Source organism: Pantherophis guttatus, chromosome 8 (genome assembly GCF_059756535.1).
Source record: "Pantherophis guttatus breed Tessera chromosome 8, ASM5975653v1, whole genome shotgun sequence".
NCBI lineage: Eukaryota > Metazoa > Chordata > Lepidosauria > Squamata > Colubridae > Pantherophis > Pantherophis guttatus.
In genome coordinates, this window is record NC_142070.1 from 73,256,440 (window position 1) to 73,278,466 (window position 22,027).

Genomic DNA, 22,027 nt, shown 5'->3' on the forward strand with positions numbered 1-22,027 from the left:
AGTCACTATTATTTTCATTGTTATCTCCATCTTCTTTTATTTTCTGGTTCTTCGGCTCAGTCTTTTCCTCCATTTTTTCTGTTGGCTCCTTCCTTTCCTGAGTGTCTTCATCTTTACTCATATTCATCAAGGGAACATGCCATGTTTCCCCCAAAATAAGACCCTGTCTTATATTTTTATGAACCCCGAAATAAGCGCTTGGTCTTATTTTCGGGGAGGTCTTATTATTTTGGGGCGCGTGGAGCAAGATGGGGCTCCTCTTGCCATCTTACCTGATTTCCAGCTCTGCATTTAAATATTTTCGGGGAGGGCTTATTTTTGGGGGAGGCTTATTTTTAGCGCATGCGCTCAAAAGCCCAATTGGGCTTATTATCAGGGGATGTCTTATTTAATACTACATGTTTTGACAGCAGCAAGAATTGTATTTGCACAGTTCTGGAAAAACGAGAATACACCTATAGAAGAAGATGTAATTTAAAAAAAAATTAGATTGTGCAGAAACGGACAGATGGACGTTAAAGATAAAAGAAAGGGAAGATACAGAGTACTTTCAAAAATGGGATTTGTTTTACAAATGGTTTGGATGACAGAGGTGGACATTAGGAGTTAGAAAAGTATTACTATATAACGGGGTGAAATGTAAAATTTGTTACTACCGGTTCTGTGGGCGTGGCTTGATGGGGTGGGCGTGGCCAACTTTTTTTTTTTTTAACTTTTCAAAGCATTTTTTCTAATGCTTTGAAAAGCCTCTGCCGATCAGGCAACTCAGCTGGGATCGTCAGAGAGGCTTTTTAAAAAATACTTTGAAAAGCCTCTCTGACAATCAGGCAACTCAGCTGGGATCGTCAGAGACTTTTCAAAGCATTTTTTTTACCACCTCTTCGGCCAAGAGGTTGCAGAGAAAAATGCTTTGAAAAGCCTCTGACGATCCCAGCTGAGCCGCGCGATCATCAGAGGCTTTTTTTTTTTTTAACTTTTAAAAGCATTTTTTCATCGGAAGAGGTGGTAGAAAAAATGCTTTTAAAAAAAGCCTCTGATGATCGTGCGGTTCAGCTGGGCATGGTGGGGGGGGCGGAGGGATTTTTGCTACCGGTTCTCCGAACCACCACCTCCATCGCTACCGGATCGGGTGATCCAGTCCGAACCGGGAGCATTTCACCCCTGCTATATAAGCAACTTGACCCAGACAATGCGCTGTTCACCAAGCACTTTTGTGTGTAAAATGAAAATGTATAAATAAACTGATTAAAAAAAAAAGTTCAAATAGGACGAAGCATACCTGTTGCTTTTCCAGGAACACGAGAGCCATCATTCAGTTGGAGGGGGTTAATCTAAGCATTTTGCTTGTCCTTAACATGTAGTAAAACTCTCACCTTTGCAGGAAATGTCTTTTTTCGATAATTCAGTTAAAAATGAGCTTATCCTTCACAGATAACTTTCTGATAAGTGTGTTTGTGTTTTCCACAGGTGTTGCTTTGTTTCTCCCGAGACACTTCAGTGTTGGAACACTTTGCGTACAATAGTGCTACCCCACCCAGGTCGTTCATTCGAGGTAAAGAAACGTTTATTTGAAATGCTCAAGCCAAGAAAGACGTTGAAGAGACAGAATATTTTATAAATGTTACTTGATGGTCTTAACCTGAGTGGCGTAGGAGGCTAATGCCTCCTACTAAGGCAGCATTTAACATCCAGCTGCCTGCAATTACTGCAAGTTCAATTCTCACCAGGCTCAAGGTCGACTCAGCCTTCCATCCTTTCTAAGGTGGGTAAAATGAGGACCCGGTTTGTGGGGGCAATAAGCTGACTTTGTATAAAATATACAAAAGTATGAAGGCTATTGCTTAATGCATTGTAAGCCGCCCTGAGTTTCCGGAGAAGGGCAGCATATATATAAATAAATAAATAAATAAATAAATAAATAAATAAATAAATAAATAAATAAATAAGTAAGTAAGTAAGTAAGTAAGTAAGTAAGTAAGTAAGTAAGTAAGTAAGTAAGTAAATAAATAAATAAATAAATAAATAAATAAATAAATACTAACTAACTAACTAACTAACTAACTAACCGAACAAGGATTGGGAAACATTCAAACCTTGACGTCTGTGGTCCATGACGACAAATGCATTGAATTACCACTTTCTTTGCATCTCATGAATATCTTTGGCAGGGTGGAGTATGTAAGTCCCACTATAGAAGGAAAATGTTTCGGCCTTTTTTTGGCCTTCTGTCAGGGGTGTCAAACTCGATTTCATTGAGGGCTGCATCAGGGTTGAGTTTGACCTCGGGGGGGGGGCAGGGTGTGTGTGGCCAGCATGACATCACTCGTGTTGGGGGCTGCCTGTGGTGGCCTGAGCACTCTGCCAGCGAAAAGAAGCTCCCAAGCTCTGTTTTCGGTGATGGCCTCCTGCAACCCTCTGCAAGTGAAAACGGAGCTTTAGGGGGCACGCACGGCCCTCGCGAGCTCTGTTTTCTGTTGGGACGGCCTCCTGCAACCCTCTGCCAGAGAAAACGGAGCTCAGGAGGGACACGCGCAGCCCTCGCGACCTCCGTTTTAACCTGGGATGGCCTCCTGCAACCCTCTGCCAGTGAAAACAGAGCTCAGGGGGCTCACGCGGCCCTCGCAAGCTCCGTTTTCACCTGGGACGGCCTCCTGCAACCCTCTGCCAGTGAAAACAGAGCTCAGGGGGCACGCGTAGCCCTCACGAGCTCCGTTTTCAGCTGGGACGGCCTCCTGCAACCCTCTGCCAGAGAAAACGGAGCTCAGGAGGGACACGCGCAGCCCTCGCGACCTCCGTTTTAACCTGGGATGGCCTCCTGCAACCCTCTGCCAGTGAAAACAGAGCTCAAGGGCTCACGCGGCCCTCACAAGCTCCGTTTTCACCTGGGACGGCCTCCTGCAACCCTCTGCCAGTGAAAACAGAGCTCAGGGGGCACGCGTAGCCCTCACGAGCTCCGTTTTCAGCTGGGACGGCCTCCTGCAACCCTCTGCCAGTGACAACGGAGCTCAAGAGGGTCGCATGCGGCCTGCGCGAGCTCCGTTTTCACTGGCAGAGGCACCGCGGGTTAGTCCTTCACTGTTTCCAGGGTGGGCCCAGGGCCAGATCTGCCAACGGACCTTGAGTTTGACAGGCCTGATTTGTGTAATTCAGCTTCTGAAACAACAATCAAAGTAAAAAGATTGACAGGGGTTCTGGGAGTAAGCCCGATTTACTTGTATTCCTTTTTTTTTTTTTTAATGAAAACTGAGGAAAATCAGTGCCTTACTGAATTATTGCTGTTGAGGAAAAAATGTTCTGCAGGCAGGCAGTTCTCGAACTCACGAGTACAACCGACCCCAAAATTTCTCTTGCTAAGTGAGTTTTGTCCCATTTGATGGCCTTTCTTGCCATACTTGTTAAGTGACCTCACTGCAGTTGTTAAATGGGTAGCACGGTTGTTAAGTGAACCCCCATTGACTTTGCTTGGCAGGAGGTCACAGAAAGTGATCACACGACCCCGCAGCCATATGAGCCAGTTACCAAGCCTCCAAATTTTGATCACAAGACCACCAGGAGGGGGGGGGTGTTGTTCTTACAGTTTTAAGTCTGAAAAACGGTCCCAGGTCGTTTTTTCAGTGCTGTTGTAACTTTGAACGGTCACTAAACGAACTGTTGTAGGTCGAGGACTACCTATATATCCCAGCCCCATTTTCTGCAGTAGCTTATTTGTGCATTTCTCATTTTCCTGCTTTCAGTTGCTCTTCCATGAAACGGGCCTTTTTACCTATCTGTAACATTTAGAGGGACGCGGTGGCTCGGTGGCTAAGACGCTGAGCTTGTCGATCGAAAGGTCGGCAGTTCAGCGGTTCAAATCCCTAGTGCTGCGTAACAGGGTGAGCTCCCGTTACTTGTCCCAGCTTCTGCCAACCTAGCAGTTCGAAAGCACGTAAAAAAAATGCAAGTAGAAAAATAGGGACCACCTTTGGTGGGAAGGTAACAGCGTTCCGTGCTTTTTTGGCATTTAGTCATGCCGGCCACATGACCACAGAGATGTCTTTGTACAGCACTGGCTCTTCGGCTTTGAAACGGAGATGAGCACCGCCCCCTAGAGTCAGGAACGACTAGCACATATGTGCAAGGGGAACCTTTTCCTTTCCCTTTACCTGAAAAGTATCATAAGAAGAAGCTGTTCCTTGTTTAAATGCCATTAATCCAGATGAAATACCTTTCAGTTGATATCTAAAACAATTACAGTGTACAGTTAGTCCTCAACTTACAACAGTTCCTTTAGTGACCATTCAACGTTATAATGGCACTGAAAAAAGTGACTTATGACCACTTTTCGCACTTACGAAAATATCCACACTTATGACCTTTGTAGTATTCTCATGATCGTGTGATCAAAATTCAGATGTTGGCAAAACCACCAAGTTCCCCTATATTGTGTAAATTCCTTGAGTCAAATGGCTTGCATTGTTTCCATATTTTTCTTCTAAAATTCTGGATTTCTATAATTCTAGAGTCGGGAACGACTAGCACATATTTACCTTTACCTAACATTTAGTACCGTTTCTATCATTTTAAAATTTCAGAGAATGTACAAATGCACCTTTCTTTCGAAACAGAGTAGAAAAATAAGACCAAAAAATGCGCTTTTGATGAACTTTGCAATAGATGTGGCTCTTTAAAATTTACCCGTATGCAGGATAATTAAATTTAATACATCCCAATATTCTTCTGGAAAAATCATTGTTTGAAATAAGCTTTTAAACTGTTGTAATGCTTGCTATTAAAGTAGAATACATGTTGCATAATAGCTGGAAGAAAGTTAATCCATTACTGGTCCTCATTCTGGATCATTACTTTAAGGATAGTTTTACAGGTAGTTCTCCACTTACAACGGTTCGTTTAGTGACTGTCAGATGTTACAACGACATTTTAAAAAGCGACTTACGATCATTTTTCACACGTATGACCCTTGCAGCATACACTTGGATGCTTGACAGATGATTCACATTTATGACGGTTGCAGTATCCCGGGGGGGGGTCATGTGATCACCTTTTGCCAAGCAAAGTCAACGGGGAAACCGTGTAGCTAATTCAACAACTGCAGCGATTTACTTAACAAACGGGGCGGCTAAGGTCGTAAAAATGGGGCAAATCTCACTTAACAAATTCCTGACTTAACAAATATAAATTTTGGGCTCAATTGTGGTTGTAAATTAAGGACCACCTGTGATTTACAGCTTGTTATGTTTGTTATTATTTTCTTGTCCTCTGAATTTCACTCCAGTTTGTCCCTCTGGTTATTGTGGCAGTGTCTACGTTTTTCATATGGAAAACCTTGCATTCTCTTGCTGCTTATCTGATTCTCCGTGTGTTATTTCTGTTTTTGTGCGTGTGTGTGTGTAGGGAAGCTTGGAATGGAACAGTATGCTGTGTTTTATCCGCCAAACGGTAAAGACGTTATACCAGTCCCCCCTCTAGTGGGAACAGGGGGAACTACACCCATTTTTAAGAGTGGATTCTTTTGAATGGCGTTTCGTCCTTCGGGTGAAAAGAAAGAACAACTGTTCAAAAAATTGGCAGAACTTTTTTTTATGCTTTGAAGCATTCCAAGGGGTTTTTTTTGGCCATACAGAAGCAGGCTCAGAAGATTAAAGAACCGGTGCTGCATTTATTTGATTTTTCTCCTTCTCCTTCTCCTTCTCCTTCTCCTTCTCCTTCTCCTTCTCCTTCTCCTTCTCCTTCTCCTCCTTCGTCTTCTTCTCCTTCTCCTTCTCCTCCTTCTCCTTCTCCTTCTCCTTCCTCCTCCTCCTTTTCCTTCTCCTTCTTCCTCTTCCTCCTCCTTCACCTCCTCCTCCTCTTCTCCTCCTCTTCCTCTTCTTCTTCCTCCTCCTCCTTCCCCCTTCCTCCTCCTCCTCTTCTTCTTCCTCTTCCCCCTCTTCCTCCTCCTCCTCCCCCCTTCCCCTTCCCCCTCTTCCTCCTCCTCCTCCTCCTCTCCTTCACCTCTTCCTCCTCTTCTTCCTCTTCCCCTTCTCCTCCTTCTCCTCTTCTTCTCCTTTCCTCCTCCTCTTCCTCCTCTTCTTCCTCTTCTTCCTCCTCCTCCCCCTACCTCCTCCTCCTCTTCTTCTTCCTCCTCGTCCTCCTCCCACTTCCCCCTCTTCCTCCTCCCCTTCTCTTCCTCCTCCCCCTTCCCCTTCCCCCTCTTCCTCTTCCTCCTTCCCCTTCCCCTTCCTTCCCTTCCCTTCCTCCTCCTCTTCTCCTCCTCCTCTTCTTCTTCCTTTTCCTTTTCTTCTTCCTCCTCCTGCCCCTTTCTCTTCCTCCCCCCTTCCCCTTCCTCTCCTTCCTCCTCCTCCTCCTCCTGCTCCTCCTTCTGTCACAAAGGAGCAACTGCTTTTTTTAAAAAACAAACAAACATTTATTATCATTATTATGTAAGCTGTTCTAAACCAGGCTTCAAGCCAAACTGAAATAGATCCAGATAATCCCTTTCATCCAAAAATTCCTGGTGCCTAGGATGACTGCACGTTGAAGTAATTTGCTGAGAAATAGCAAACTTGACACTGGTTATGATGGCGGGTGGGGGGGGGCGGTTGTCTCAAGAAAGAAAGATCTCGCTACACTACGGCCTCCTAAAGGTTGACTAGAAATAGACCTTCCTCTAGTGCAGCACATGATGCCCCCCTTCAGCCTGTTGACGAAGTATTTTGTCATAAATACTTTGTGTTTTGTGGCTGCTTTAATTAGCCATGCAAGAACAAGGATCGAATGCAACAGGTTCTTGAATGGGTTCCGTTCTTTAGGCTGCGCACAGTGAATCCCCTCTAATCCATCCAGGGAAAATAGTTGCCAGCGATACACTCAGTGGTGAAATGTAAAATTTGTTACTACCGGTTCTGTGGGCGTGGCTTGGTGGGGGGTGGTGGTAATGTGAGTGGGTGGGTATGGCCAGCTTTTTTTCTTTCTTTTTCTTTTTACTTTTAAAAGCATTTTTTGTACAACCTCTTCGGCTGAAGAGGTTGTAAAAAAAAAATGCTTTTAAAAGGCTCTGACGATCCCAGTTGAGTTGCCTGATCGTCAGAGGCTTTTGTTTTCTTTTTAACAAAAATAATAATAATTTTTTTTTTTTTTGCTTTTAAAAGAAAAAAAAAGCCTCTTGATGATCAGGCAACTCAGCTGGGATCGTCAGAGCCTTTTAAAAGCGTTTTTTTCTACCGAAGGTTCTGACGATCAGGCAACCCAGCTTCGGACGATCGGCCGAAGAGGTTGTAAAAAATGCTTTTAAAAGGCTCTGACGATCCCAGTTGAGTTGCCGGATTGTCAGAGGCTTTTATTTTCTTTCTTATTCATTCATTCATTCATTCATTCATTCATTCATTCATTCATTCATTCATTCATTTATTTGCTTTTAAAAGAAAAAAGAGGCTTTGACGATCAGGCGACTCAACGGGGATCGTCAGAGCCTTTTAAAAGCATTTTTTCTACCAAAGCCTCTGACGATCAGGCAACTCAGCTTCGGCTGAGCGGCCGAAGAGGTTGTAGAAAAAACGCTTTTAAAAGGCTCTGACGATCCCAGCTATGCCACGCGATCATCAGAGGCTTTTTTTTTTTAACTTTTAAAAGCATTTTTTCGGCTGAAGAAAAAATGTTTATAAAAGTAAAAAAAAAGAACCCTCTGATGATCGCACGGTTCAGCTGGGCATGGGGGTGGGTGGGCAGGGATTTTTGCTACTGGTTCTCCGAACCACCCGCCGTCATCACTACCGGATTGGGCGATCCGGTCCGAGCCGGGAGCATTTCACCCCTGGATACATTGCTACCTACATCATTCACAATAAATGCCCCAACGTGATCTCCATCACGTGTAGCCAAAGGGCCACAGATGGCATCTGAGCCTGTCATTCTAACTCTTAACCGCGGCAGAATTTAATGCTGCGGGTGAGGTGTTTTGCGCAAAATTTGGAATTCCCCCCTCTCTCAAGTTTCCCAAAAGTGCTTTTTTCAAGAGCCAACTGGACTTTCTGGTTTTTCTTTGAAGACGTTTCGCTTCTCATCCAAGAAGCTCCTTCAGCTCTTCTGAAGCTTCTTGGATGAGAAGTGAAACGTCTTCAAAAAAAAAAAAAAAAAAAACAACCCAGAAAGTCCAGTTGCCTCTTGAAAAAAAGTTCCTTTGGGACAACCATGAGCTGGATGACTGAGAACCTCCGTAGATTTTTTTAAAAAATTTCCTATTTCTGAAAAGACATACTCTTTGGACAGTAAATGGAATACGTTTGATTTTTTTTTTCTCTCTTTAGGTGTCATTCCTTTCCATGGCTTTTCAATGTATGGTAAGTAGCTTGTCATTGCTATCGCTAAAATTAAAAACTCTGCATGACAGTTGCATGGGAAGTCACTAAGGTAGGTCAACTCCATAGAAAGTTGATGCTTATTTAGTACCTTGATGGTTTCGGAATCATCATCTTCTTTTAACGACCCCTTTAATCCAGGAGTCTCCAAACTTGGCAACTTTTAAGATTTGTGGACTTCAACGCCCAGAATTCCCCCAACCAGCACGCTTGGCTTGGAAATTCTGGGAGTTGAAGTCCACAAGCCTTAAAATTGCCAAGTTTGGAGACCCCCTGCCGTAATCCGTTGCGGGGTGGAGTCTGGGCAACTGAATGGAGCTAGCAGAGTTTTTACTGGCTGGATGCCTTTCCTGTCGCCATTGATGATTTCAGAATATGAGTCCAAAATTGTTAAGGCTCAGGAACAATCTTCTACGAGCCGAGTTGAGTGTGTACTTAACAGGAGTAACTATCCACGAAGGGAGACTGAACAGAGGCCTAACTGTAATTGATTTAAAGCAAATGTAGAGATATTTAATAGTGTTTTTGCTTTACTGGATCCCACATTAGTACTATGTGAAGCATTCAGCAAAGCATCTCCAAGCTTCTTTAAACCATTTAAAGCAGTGTGTCCCATGAAAGCTGCTTTTAAAGAGGATTCCTGTTGTCTACATGTGACCTCCCTACACACACAGTACTCCTCCAAGGATTGCCAATGAGTTGGCTGTAGACACACACCTATGGGGTTAATTGGAAATACTTGTTAAGTAGTGTAGGAGCACGTCTCCTTTGACACCTTGAAGAAAGTTGTGTGGCTCACACTAATGTGATTGACAAAAGCGGGGCCACATGCACTGAAAGGTTTTGAAAAGGGTTAGCAATTCAGCCTTTGTCATTGTCACACTGGTTTTTAAGCATCAGAGCAGGAACGGGTAGTCCTCAACTTATGACCTCAATTGGGAGCAGAGTTTTCACCTCTAAGTAAGGCGGTTGTTACACGAGTTGTGTCTGACGTTATGACCTTTCCTGCCACAATTGTTCAGCAAATCGCCACCGTTGTTAGGCGAATTACATGGTTGCTAAGCATGTTCATTTTATGCTGACGTTCATTATGGGCTAACGAGTAACGTTTAGTAACGTTTAGCAAAATTAGCAATAGCATTCGGACTTATATACCACTTCACAGTGCTTCACAGTCCTCTCTAAGCGGTTTACAGAGTCCGCCTCTCGCCCCCAACAATCTTGGTCCTCATTTTAACAACCTCGGACGGAAGGCTGAGTCAACCTTGAGCCAGTGAGAATCGAACTGCCAGCAATTGGCAGAATTAGCCTGAAATACTGCATTCTGATCACTGCACCATCATTGCCATTATCTGGTCATTCCGGTCAATTTTATTTAAAATCCTTACTTTTGGATTCACATGACTCTTATTTCTCCAAGCATGGCCAAATTTTGTCACGTACTGTGCCAGACGGGCATTGGTTTGACTGACATGCTTACAGGGGTGAAATACTCCCGGTTCAGACCGGATCGCCCGATCCGGTAGCGATGGAGGCGGGTGGTTCGGAGAACCGGTAGCAAAAGTCCCTGCCCCCGCCCCATGCCCAGCTGAGCTGCGCGATCATCAGAGGCTTTTTTTCTTTTAAATGCCTCTGACGATCCAAGCTAAGTTGCCTGATCGTCAGAGGCTTGCAACTCAGCTTGGATCGTCAGAGGCATTTAAAAGAAAAAAAGCCTCTGCCAATCAGGCACCTCAGCTGGGATCGTCAGAGGCGTTTAAAAGAAAAAAAGCCTTTGCTGATCAGGCAACTCAGCTGGGATCATCAGAGGCTTTTAAAAGTATTTTTTTTATAACCTTTTCACCGAAGAGGTTATAGAAAAAATGGTTTTAAAAGTTTTTTTTAAAAAAAATTGGCCATGCCCACCCAGTCACATTACCCCCCCCCACCAAGCCACGCCCACAGAACTGGTAGTAACAAATTTTAGATTTCACCACTGCATGCTTACCTACTTAACCAACTCATTAATGTTAGTTTTATGGACAATTCCATGTTCTTTCTACAATGAGGCATGTTCAGATGATGTCCAGAAATAATTTGTCTGCAAGAAACACACATAAAGAAACAACGCTAAACTTTTAGGATGCCCCAAAATTGAGAAACTGTATTTTACATCAGCACAGCAAAAATAAAAAAAGAGGAGTAGCCTTATATATGAAAGAATCATCGGATTCTAAACAAGATATTCTCAGATGGGTGACTTTTTCTGAGCTTGAGAAAAAAAAAAAAGGAAGAGAAAAAAAAAAAGACTGAATTTTGCATAGAGGTGCTATTCTTAGCAGCGTTTATGCACCTGCCAATTTTTTAGTAGTTGCCGGCACACAAAAACAACACAGCTGTTTCTGAAAGTAGTATGATCAACACAACCGATGTGGTATTCTCCGTTCACCCAAATTATGGCTTTCCGGCAATTCTTTTGACATTGGTAACCGGTAATACACAGTGGCTTATATGTGGTGCTGCTTAATTCTTCCAAGTGTTGGTAACCAGTATCTGAATGAATATTAAGGGAAAAGAGACTATTATTCCACAACTATAGTTTATTTCAGCATATCTCAGCCGCGGTGGCGCAGTGGTTAGAATGCAGTACTGCAGTCAGCAGTATTTCTGCTGACTGCCAGCAATTTGGCAGTTCGAATCTCACTGGCTCAAGGTTGACTCTGCTTTTCATCCTTCCGAGGTCGGTAAAATGAGGACCCAAATTGTTGGGGGCAATAGGCTGACTCTGTATTGTAAACCGCGTAGAGAGGGCTATAAAAGCACTGTGAAGCTGTATATAAGTCTACGTGCTATTGCGATTGAAATTCATCTTCCTGAATTTTTAAAATTATTATACAGTAGAGGTTATTATTTTTTCCTTTGCTAACTCGTGGTTTGTTTGTTTTTCACGTCTTCAGTTGCTCCTCTTTGCTTTCTGTACAATGAGCCCTCCAAGCTGTATCAGATATTTCGTGAAATATATGTGCGTTACTTCTTCAGACTTCACTCCATTTCTTCTCACTCTTCGGTAAGTTGGCTTGCAATGCATAACTGCAATGCCCTGAATAACAAACACCCCATAATTAAAATAAAAATAAAAATAGAACTCGCTTGATGGAAATGTCCTTGGCCATCCGTGGTCCATCCATAGGCCAACTGAAGCTGTTAACCCACCCAAAGTTTCCTCATGGAGAATCTTCATTTTAATTCTCCTTTGGAGTGCTTTCTTCTTCTAGCTGCCCTTGCCTCTTGCCTATCAAGTGGCTTGGGAAGGAATGCAGGAAAAAAAAAATCCAAGGTAGCCTGGAGTTTTAGTTTTGCCGTCTAACATAAAGCAGTATGGGTAATCCTCGACTTAACGACTACAGTTAAGCCCGAAATTTAAATTTCCATTAAGTGAGATGGTTGTTAAGTGAGTTTTCCTGTCAGGCCTGGAAGCCATCTTTTTCATTGGATCTTCAGGCCTGCCACATTTAGTGCTGTGGGAAAGTGGGAGGGGGGGTTGTATGGAGCAAGGGTGATATGTAGTCATAATAACATTCCTTTCTCAGAGAGTCAAGGACCTCTTGCCCTGCACCTGAAGGGCTGGAACTGGGAGGCATCTCCATTTGGGATGATGCATGTGATGGACATGTGGGTGCTGGGCAGGGACTTGGACTTTCCTTTGGGTGGGGAAAAGCTTTCAGATTTGGGTTTTCCCAGATGTGCCAATATGACATCTCTAATAAAGTGGAACTTTGAGGAACCTCAAGCCTTGGAGTTTTCTTTCGTTGGGGGTATTACTTGGAACCCTGACATTCCCCCCTATTTTACAACCTTTTATTGCCACCACTGTTAAGTGAGATCATTGCTGTTGTTAAATGAATCCTGTGGCTGTTAAGAAAAATCCAGCTCCCGAATTTTGGGATGCTGCATTGGTCGTTAAGTGTGAAAAATGGGTCAGAAGTCACCTTTTTTCAGTGCTCTGGTAACTTCAGACAGTCACTGAACGAAAGTTGTTTGTTTATTTATTTATTTATTTATTTATTTATTTATTTATTGGTTCGATTTATATGCCGCCCTTCTTCCGAGACTCAGGGCGGCTTACAATGCGTTAAGCAATAGCCTTCATACTTTTGTATATACCTGCTTAGTAGGGCTTTCGGCCACCCCCTAAGCGGTGTTCTTTTTTTATACAAAGTCAGCTTATTGCCCCCCACAAACCGGGTCCTCATTTTACCTACCTCAGACGGATGGAAGGCTGAGTCAACCTTGAGCCTGGTGAGATTTGAACTTGCATGAATTGCAGGCAGCTGGTGCTACTTAACAGCACTTTAGTCTGCTGCGCCACCAAGGCTCTTTTGTTGAGTTCTACTGTAGCTGTACCCAAAGCAAGTCCTGCCAGAACAATTTTAAGCACTCCAGCAAAACTGCTATTGCGCAGGCTTGCAAATGATTTCTTACAACATGCGAATACAGTCTTTGCTTATCGATGCTTTAAAAATGTAACAAGCTCTTATGTATATTGCATATTTCTAGTGTTTTAAAACCAGCGTAAGAGATGTACTTTGAAGATGTCTGGTTTTTTTTTTTTTCTTTTTATCCTTCCTTATTTAAAAGGGGATTGTATCACTATGTCTGCTGTTCGAGAATCTCCTTCAAAGCCATCTCCCGCAGCTGTTCTATCATCTTCGAGAAATTGGAGCGCAGCCGTAAGTATTGCCCTTTAAAGTGAAATGTAAATATATTAATTTGAGGCACATAGACTTGGCTCAACTTGTTTTCCTTCTTTTCATCTTTAAAAATTCAGGAGAAGACCTGAATTCTAGTTCTGTAAGACACATTGGCCGATTTTCTCCACGCCATGCCACGCAATGGTATCATTTCCGTTTTAAAACATTTAGCTAAACACCCCAAAAGTTTACATTTTGCACCTTTCTGGAACTTGAAAATCATAACCTTTGATTGTAGTCTCTGTCAAGAATACCCTCTTTTTCCAAGCGATGATTTTACTGGTCCCGATACTGGACCCATTCAAGACAAAATGTCTAAACTTCTGAAGGTGATGCGTTAGCACAACAATCCTGTTCAAAAACAATGCAGCTTTTGCGTCTTTAACACCTTTAAGCTGACGGACCAAACCCCCTGTCTAAGGATAAATTGCAAGAAAAAAGTACTATATGGGATACCGTATTTTTCGGAGTATAAAACGCACCGGATTATAAAACGCACCTACCTTTTTTGGTGAGGAAAACAAGAAAAAACAATCTGGCTCTGCCTCCCAGCAATTTTGCCTCCTTGCAGCAAACAGCCTGCTTTCAGGGCCGGATTTTCCTATAGGCTAACTAGGCTTCAGCCTAGGGCCTCAAAATCAAGAGGGGGGCCTCAAGATCAAGAGGGGCCTACATTCAAATTGTTAGCAAAATTAAAATTACACTTTCACTATAGGTGAAAGGGCCTCATAAGTGGAATAGCCTAGGGCCTCTTTTCATCTAAATCCGGCCCTGCCTGCTTTACTTTCATTTTGGTTTTCAGCATAGCTTGATTAGCACAAGAAAAAAAAAAAATCTGCTCCCAGCAATTTACCTCCTTGCAGCAAACAGCAGAGGCCCCCGCAGCAATAGGCAATCCCTGCAACCTGAAACAGCTGAAAGTCAGGGACAATCAACTTGTGCTAATTAGGCTGTGCTGAAGCTGAAATGGGCTGTTGCTGCTTGCTGTAAGGAGATAAATTGCTGGGAGGCAGAGGCCAAAGGGTGGGGGCCAGTGGGTGGGAGGGGCTAATTTGGTGTATAAGCCGCACCCAAATTTTCACTCCCTTTTAGGGGGGGAAAAGGTGTGTTTTATACTCTGAAAAATACGGTATATTGCTAAAAAAAAAGTCCCTTAAAATGCATCTTTGAATGCCAGGTAGGACTTATCTCTGAAAAAGCTGAAGATTTTTGCTTTAAGGCATCTGTCCAAAGGTATAAAATAAAGCTTACCTAAATACAAGAAGCAATGGGTGGAAGATCATTAAAGAGAGATCCAACTTAGAACTAAGGAGAAATTTCTTGACAGAGAGAACAATTAATCAGTGGAACGAGTTAGCTGCAGAAGTTGTGAGGGCTCCAACACTGAAGGTTTTTAAGACGAAATTGGGCAACCATTTGTGTGGAATGTTATAGGGCAGGGGTGGCGAACTCAAGGCCCAGGGGCCAGATCCTGCCCAAAGGGTGCTTATATCTGGCCTGTGGGGGCAGCCTGGAAACAGCAAAGGGCCAGCCTGTGGTGCCTCTGTGTTCTGTCCCCGTCCCACACGCACACACACCAACAGACGTCCAAGAGTTAAAAACCAAACCAGCCGACAAAATCCTTTTCCTTATGATAACGGAACTTGGCAGCAACCTAGTGGCTGCCTGCCAAGAGTTTATTACTCATGAAGGGAAGAGATAACTTCTCTCCGCTTCTGGTACATCAAAGTAAAATGTTCAATAATTACAGAGTAACTTAAGTCCAAATATAATCCAGCAAAATCTATAGCAAAAGTCCGGCAATGCAGAATGGCGTGGAAGTTTTCAGCTTTGTTCGTCACAAGGTTTGACTGGCCACCACGCTCCCTTTTATACCCTGTGGGGTGTGGTCCAGTGACTCAGCCTAATCTCTGGCACACCTTTTCTTCTGTTGCGCGCGCTTATCTCTGCGACGCTGCCGAGGATCCAGCCAAGACTCATTACCCTCATCACTGTCCACCTGTGGCTGCGTGGACATGCTTGGCCCCGGCCCTATCTCTTGCCCTTCGGCGGACACCGAAGGCATTGCCAAAGAGGAGGGTCCTGGAGAGGGAGGCCTTGCCAACTCCTCTTCTTCACTCTTGGAGTCCTCTCCTGCCGATGACACAGGCTCAGGTAACGGAGCCACAACACTCTGCCAGCAAAAACGGAGCTCGGGAGGGCCACGTGCATCCCCTCCAAGTTCTATTTTAGTTGACAGAGGGCTGCAGGAGGCCGTCGTGGCTGAAATCGGGGCCCGGAGCCTCTATTCGCACCCCCCCGAGTTCTGTTTTCACTGGCAGTGGGCTAGCAAAACAAACTAAAAGCGAAACAAAAGGAGAAATGTTTCCCCCTTTGCATTTGAGCATCCAAGAAGGGACAGGAAAGGAGAAAAGGAACGACGAAAGACGAAAAGAAGGAAAGTTGGAAAGAGAACAAGGAAGAGAAGAAAAATAAGGGAAGAAGGGAAGGAAGAAGAAAGGAGAATGAAGAGGGAAGGAAAAAGAAGGAAGGGAAGGAAGGAAGGAAAGGAAGGAAGGAAGGAAGGAAGGAAGGAAGGAAGGAAGGGGCATGCTGGGAAATTCATTACTATTAACAGAGACCGAGATATTTTGGAAACAAGACCATTTATTGATATCTTAATATGTCATCTCTGTAACATTATATTCCAAAATGTTACGGAAAATAATACAAAAATTATTTTGCAGAAAACTGCTAAATTTTTTTTTTTTTTTAAATTTTGATTTATATGCCGCCCTTGTCCGGAGACTCAGGGCGGCTTACAATGCGTTAAGCAATAGCCTTCATTCTTTTGTATGTTTTTATACAAAGTCATCTTATTGCCCGCACAAACTGGGTCCTCATTTCACCTACCTTAGAAAGGATGGAAGGCCGAGTCAACGCTCCCCCACGCTCCCCCAGCCACTCCCCCCCCCAAGGTCAAACACAACCCTGATGCGGCCTTCAATGAAATCAAGTTTGACACCCCTGATAGAGGGTTTCCTGCTTGATCTGGGGGTTGAACTAGAAAATCCTCTGATTCTTTGTTCTGTGACATTCCAAATACCTACAGATACGTTTACTCTTATTTCTCTACCTGTATCACATGTTCTACCTTTAGAACTGAGGTTGATTTTTTTTTTTTTTGTTTAGAATACTTTAGTTTGGCATGAGATAATCCAGGGGTGAAATCCAGCAGGTTCTGACAGGTTCTGGAGAACCGGCAGCGGAAATTTTGAGTAGTTCAGAGAATTGGCAAATGCCACCTCTGGCTGGCCCCAGAGTGGGGTGGGAATGGAGATTTTGCAGTATCCTTCCCCTGGAGTGGGGTGGGAATGGAGATTTTGCAGTATCTTTCCCCTGGAGTGGGGTGGGAATGGGGATTTTGCAACACCCTTCCCCCAGGAGTGGGGTGGGAATGGAGATTTTGCAGTATCCTTCCCCCAGGAGTGGGGTACGAATGGAGATTTTGAAATATCCTTCCCCCAGGAGTGGGGAGGGAATGGGGATTTTGCAGTATCCTTCCCCTGGAGTGGGGTGGGAATGGGGATTTTGCAACATCCTTCCCCCAGGAGTGGGGTGGGAATGGAGATTTTGCAATATCCTTCCCCCAGGAGTGGGGAGGGAATGGAGATTTTGCAGTATCCTTCCTCCAGGAGTGGGGAGGGAATGGGGATTTTGCAGTATCCTTCTCCAGGAGTGGGGTGGGAATGGAGATTTTGAAATATCCTTCCCCCCAGGAGTGGGGAGGGAATGGAGATTTTGCAGTATCCTTCCTCCAGGAGTGGGGAGGGAATGGGGATTTTGCAGTATCCTTCTCCAGGAGTGGGGATTTTGAAATATCCTTCCCCCAGGAGTGGGGAGGGGATTTTGCAGTATCCTTCCCACAGGAGTGAGGTGGGAATGGAAATTTTACCCCTGCAGTATCCTTCTCCTGGAGTGGGGTGGGAATGGGGATTTTGCAACATCCTTCCCCCAGGAGTGGGGGGGAATGGAGATTTTGCAATGTCCTTCCCCCAGGAGTGGGGAGGGAATGGAGATTTTGAAATATCCTTCCCCCAGGAGTGGGGAGGGGATTTTGCAGTATCCTTCCCCTGCCACGCCCACCAAGCCACACCACGCCCACCAAGCCACGCCCACAGAACCGGTAGTAAAAAAAAATTTGGATTTTCACCACTGAGATAATCCAGTCAGTTTTAAAAAGCTGGGAGGAAGTACATCTTGAATTAGCCAGCTGGGACTCAAATACATCAAGTTAACTCTAGCGTTGGAAGAAACAGCTTTTTATAACAACTGGGAGAGAATTAAAAGTTTCAACGTAGGGTGGAGAAATCTATATAAAAGCACGCAAGCCGAAGAGCAAAGCTACGGAAGCAGTGGGTCTAAGAAGAGTAAAAAAAAATATAAAATAAAATAAAACGGTGTGTTTTTCACTCTTTTGCAGGCTAAGAATATCATTTAAATGGATGGTCCGAGCCTTCTCTGGATACTTGGCTACCGATCAGCTGCTGTTTTTGTGGGACAGAATTTTGGGATACAACACTCTGGAAATCCTGGCTGGTAATGTGTTTAGGGGATGGGAGTTCTTACTTAACAGTCCATAGAAGGAAATTCCAAATTTTTCTAAACAAAACAAAACAAAAAAGTTTCTCGAGGCCTGCGTTGGGTACAGAATGAATAAAAAGTGTGCTTCCTGGGGGAAAAAAAAAATCCATATTGGTCCCCTTGGTAGGCAGTGGCAAAACTCTGGGGGGGTTTTGGGAGGGGATGCGGGGTGGGGGGGAGTGAAATCAAATAGAAAGAAAAAGAAGTTTTTGAGACATTTTGCCCTGGCCATTTCCATCAGGAACAAAAAATGGCAAAGAGCTTGCTCACGCGAGAAATTGCTTAATTGAGCGGGCGGATTTTCTTCAGCCCCTGCCGAAATCTGGAAATTGCTGCTTAGTTGAATCCGGGAGTCTATCATTGTGATTAAGCAGACTTTCTGCAATTAAAACCATGATGGCTTGGTTTGCAGGAACTCTGTAATTTCGGTAGAGTCAAAATGAGCCGTTTGTTGATTAACGTACTTCTACTATCTCAGCTGCTTTTGCCAAAAGATAAAGTTAGTGCACAGCATTAATGAACCATTGATTTGTCTTTCTTTCCTTCCTTCCTTCCTTCCTTCCTTCCTTCCTTCCTTCCTTCCTTCCTTCCTTCCTTCCTTCCTCCCTCCCTCCCTCCCTCCCTCCCTCCCTCCCTTTTTCCTTCTTTCCTTCCTTCCTTCCTCCTTCCCACCCTTTCCTTCCATCCTTCCTTCCTTCCTCTCTCCCTCCCTCCCACCCATCCTCCCTCTTCCTTCCTTCCTGCCTTTCTGCCTCCCTCCCTCCCTCTCCCTTCCTTCCTCCCTCCCTCCTTGCCTCCACCTTTTTCCTTCCTTCCTTCCTTCCTTCCTCTCCCTCCCTCCCTCCCTCCCTCCCTCCCTCCCTCCCTTCCTTCCTTCCTTCCTTCCTTCCTTCCTTCCTCCCTCCCTCCCTCCCTCCCTCCCCACAGTCAGTGGTTCATTTTTGCCAATTTGGCGTGTGTGTATGTGTGTGTCAGAGGTGGGTTTCAGCAGGTTCTGACCACTTCTGAAGAACCGGTAACGGAAATTTTGAGTAGTTCGGAGAACCGGCAAATACCACCTCCGACTGGCCCTGTCCCCATCTATTCTCTGCTTCCCAAGTTCCAGCTGATTGGGAGGAAATGGGGATTTTGCAGTAACCTTCCCCTGGAGTGGGGAGGAAATGGAGATTTTACAGTATCCTTCCCCTGCCACACCCACCAGTCCATGAAATATCCTTCCCCCAGGAGTGGGGAGGGGATTTTGCAGTATCCTTCCCACAGGAGTGGGGTGGGAATGGAGATTTTGCAATGTCCTTCCCACAGGAGTGGAGAGAGAGTGGAGATTTTGCAATATCCTTCTCCCAGGAGTGGGGAGGGAATGGAGATTTTGCAGTATCCTTCTTCCAGGAGTGGAGAGGGAATGGAGATTTTGCAGTATCCTTCCTCCAGGAGTGGAGAGGGAATGGAGATTTTGCAATATCCTTCTCCCAGGAATGGGGAGGGAATGGAGATTTTGCAGTATCCTTCCTCCAGGAGTGGGGAGGGAATGGGGATTTTGTAGTATCCTTCCCCTGGAGTTGGGTGGGAATGGAAATTTTGCAGTATCCTTCCCCTGTCACGCCCACCAAGCCACACCCACAAAACCGGTAGTAAAAAATTTCGAAATCCACCACTGGTGTGTGTATAGACAGATAGATAAATAGATAGATAAATAAATATTCTGCATAAACAATTGAGATGAGTGTTATTGCTTTTGCCATTTTATTTGTTTTAGTATTAGTTTAGAGAGAGATACCGGTTAGCACCCAATCCATTCGGGAACTTATTCATAATTATTTTTCGTTCTCCTATTCTTCAGTAGGAAGGCTAAGCGCTCGCTTCTCAGCCCTTTGGATGTTACTTCGGGTAAATCATACCTAACATGAATTGCGAGCTAATCTATCCTTGCAAGTTCTTTTTTATATGGAAGAGTGGGACTGCAGCTGCTATCTCCCCCCCCCACTTCACACCCCACCCCCGTTCTCTTTTCCCTCAAAATAGGAGTAATGGGATAACAGGCATCAAGGCAATCCACGGGAGAGGTACTTACCCAATAAACAAATAGGCAAAGGCGTGGGTAGAACTTGTCAGCCAAATGCTGTAATGTGCTTTAGAGAAAACTCAGGTTATACGTACCTGGTGGATGTTGAAACTCTCTTTCGATACCTTCCCATCGCTTTGGTTCGGCTCTCACAAATCGGCAATCCCTTCCCAAGCCAGAAGACTATTGAACGGAGCTCAAGAATAACTAGACCAAAAGTATCGTTAACAACTAATTAGTATGGCCGCCAGTCTAAATGCTGCACATTCTTTTTTTTTCTTTCTTTCTTTTTTCTTCTCCCTTCTTACCCCCAGTCCTGGCAGCTGCTGTGTTTGCTTTCCGAGCGGGGAATCTGATGGAGGTGACATCACTAGCCGCAGCTGAAGTAAGGATCAGTTTCAGTTGTAGAAATATGGAAATAATGTTTGACGTCTTGCCAGCCGGAGTAATTTGAGCATCTCGGGCACATAGCTTGGCGGTGTCAGGTTCTCTGCTGAATTTTTTTTTTTTTTTAATTAACCCTGGAAGAAGTTCAGGAGATGTTGTGAAAATGCAGATTGCAATTCATAAAAACTCTTTTCGACTGTTGGAAAGAAAAAAAATAATAATGATTTGGGTTGTAAACCTTCAATGCGTGTGCGTGTTTCTGCTCGGATTTTTCATCTGATTGCAGTCTCCTTTAGTAACATCTGCAGAACCCTGCAAAGAATAGTCAAACGTGGCTAAAAGAGAGGGCCACAAATAAGCTTACGGCAGCTGTTTTTGTTTTCAGTAATATTTTGTTCTGTCTTGTTTCTGAAAATGCCTATCGCTTTCCATATAAAGCATTCGAGGATTCAGTGGAGTTTTCTTCCCAGCTAAGTTATGCTTGGAATTGTGACTTTATTATAAGTTACATTTATTTTATATTTCTTCCACATCCATCCTTAACGTGGATTTTCTTTCCCCTTTCCCTCCAGCATTCGCTTTCATCTTTTTACATAACTATTCAGAAACTCTGCTTGAGTAAACGGAACTCCAAAAAATTACCCGTTTGTAACAGGGACTGGTCAGTTTGAGAAATCCATAACCAAAGCATAACGAAAACAGCTGGGAACAATGCAGTAAGCAGCAATTAGTTTCAACAGCTGTTCTATTATTTTTCCATTATTTACTTTGAGTAGCCTCTTGGTAGGGGAAAAAAAAACCACGATAGAAACCAAATGAATGAAATAATAAAATAGCATTTATCTCTTTAAACCTGGCACTAGGAAATTAGTTTTGCATTGGAACATTAACCCTGAAAGAATTCATAACTGTTTACGTAAGAATACTGTAAACCAAAATAAATTCATTGAAAACAATCCAAATAACGATAGAAGAGAACAGAAATGTTAGAGTGGGTATAGTGCAGGGGTGTCAACTCAAGGCCCACAGGCTGGATCTGGCCCTCGGGGTGCTTAGATCTGGCCTGCGGGGCCATCCTGGAAACAGCAAAGGACCGGCCCGTGGTGCCTCTGCTAGCAAAAATGGAGCTTAGGGGAGCCGTGTGCGGCCCCCTGCGCCCTGTTTTTAGCCATGACGGCCTCCTGCAACCCTCTGTCAGTGAAAACAGAGCTCGGAGGGGGTCGTGCGTGGCCCCTCCAAAAGAAAGACTCTCTAGGAATCTCAGGAGGCTGGGGACAGCAAAAAACATCACTTCCTGTCCAACCGGAAGTTTGGACATTTCGGGCCTTTGGAGGGCCTCCGAGGAGGTGGGGAAGGCTGTTTTCGCCCTCCCCAGATGCATAGAGAGGATCTGGATCCAGGTGAGAGAGAAAAACAGGCCTACCGGGCCAGGAGCGGGGAGGAGGAGGGGTCAGGCACGCATAGGCAGGGCGCATAGAATTATGGGTGTGGCCACGCACGGGCACGAACCTCCCCCGCCCCCCTGGCACACGATGACAAAAAGGTTAGCCATCACTGTCCTAGACCCATGATGGCGAACCTATGGCACACGTGCCAGAGGTGGCACACAGAGCCCTCTCTGTGGGCACACACGCTGTCGCCAGCTGCTGTTCTGATTTCTGGCTGATCTTCTTAGGTGCTGGAGCGCCAGAAAACAGCCCGAAAACTGGCCAAAAAACACATCTTTTTCCAGCCTGTTTTTTGGCTGTTTTGGGGCCAAAACTGGACTGAAAATGTCCCTGAAAAGGGCCCAAAAAATGCCCAAAAAACAGGCATGTATGCGCCGGCCAGCTGGTCTTTAGGTTTCTGGCGCACGCATGTGCACGCGCATTCCGGTTTGGGCACTCAGTGCCAAAAAG

At 44.5% G+C, this 22,027-nt stretch overlaps 1 protein-coding gene across 5 annotated transcripts in view; it reads left to right on the top strand.

Annotated features, from left to right (window-relative positions):
- Positions 1-22,027, top strand: part of TBC1D19 (TBC1 domain family member 19) — a 73,605-nt gene that overhangs the window by 46,546 nt on the left and 5,032 nt on the right. For 4 of the 5 annotated variants that reach the window (XM_034411305.2, XM_087875339.1, XM_034411306.2 and 1 more), the window contains exons 14-20: positions 1,468-1,552; positions 5,392-5,436; positions 8,280-8,312; positions 11,267-11,376; positions 12,948-13,039; positions 17,523-17,638; positions 20,057-20,127. In XM_034411305.2, the coding sequence (XP_034267196.2) occupies positions 1,468-1,552; positions 5,392-5,436; positions 8,280-8,312; positions 11,267-11,376; positions 12,948-13,039; positions 17,523-17,638; positions 20,057-20,127 (552 nt within the window). Of the gene's footprint in view, positions 1-1,467; positions 1,553-5,391; positions 5,437-8,279; positions 8,313-11,266; positions 11,377-12,947; positions 13,040-17,522; positions 17,639-20,056; positions 20,374-22,027 lie in introns of those variants that run through there. The other variant, XM_087875340.1, reaches the window with a different exon arrangement.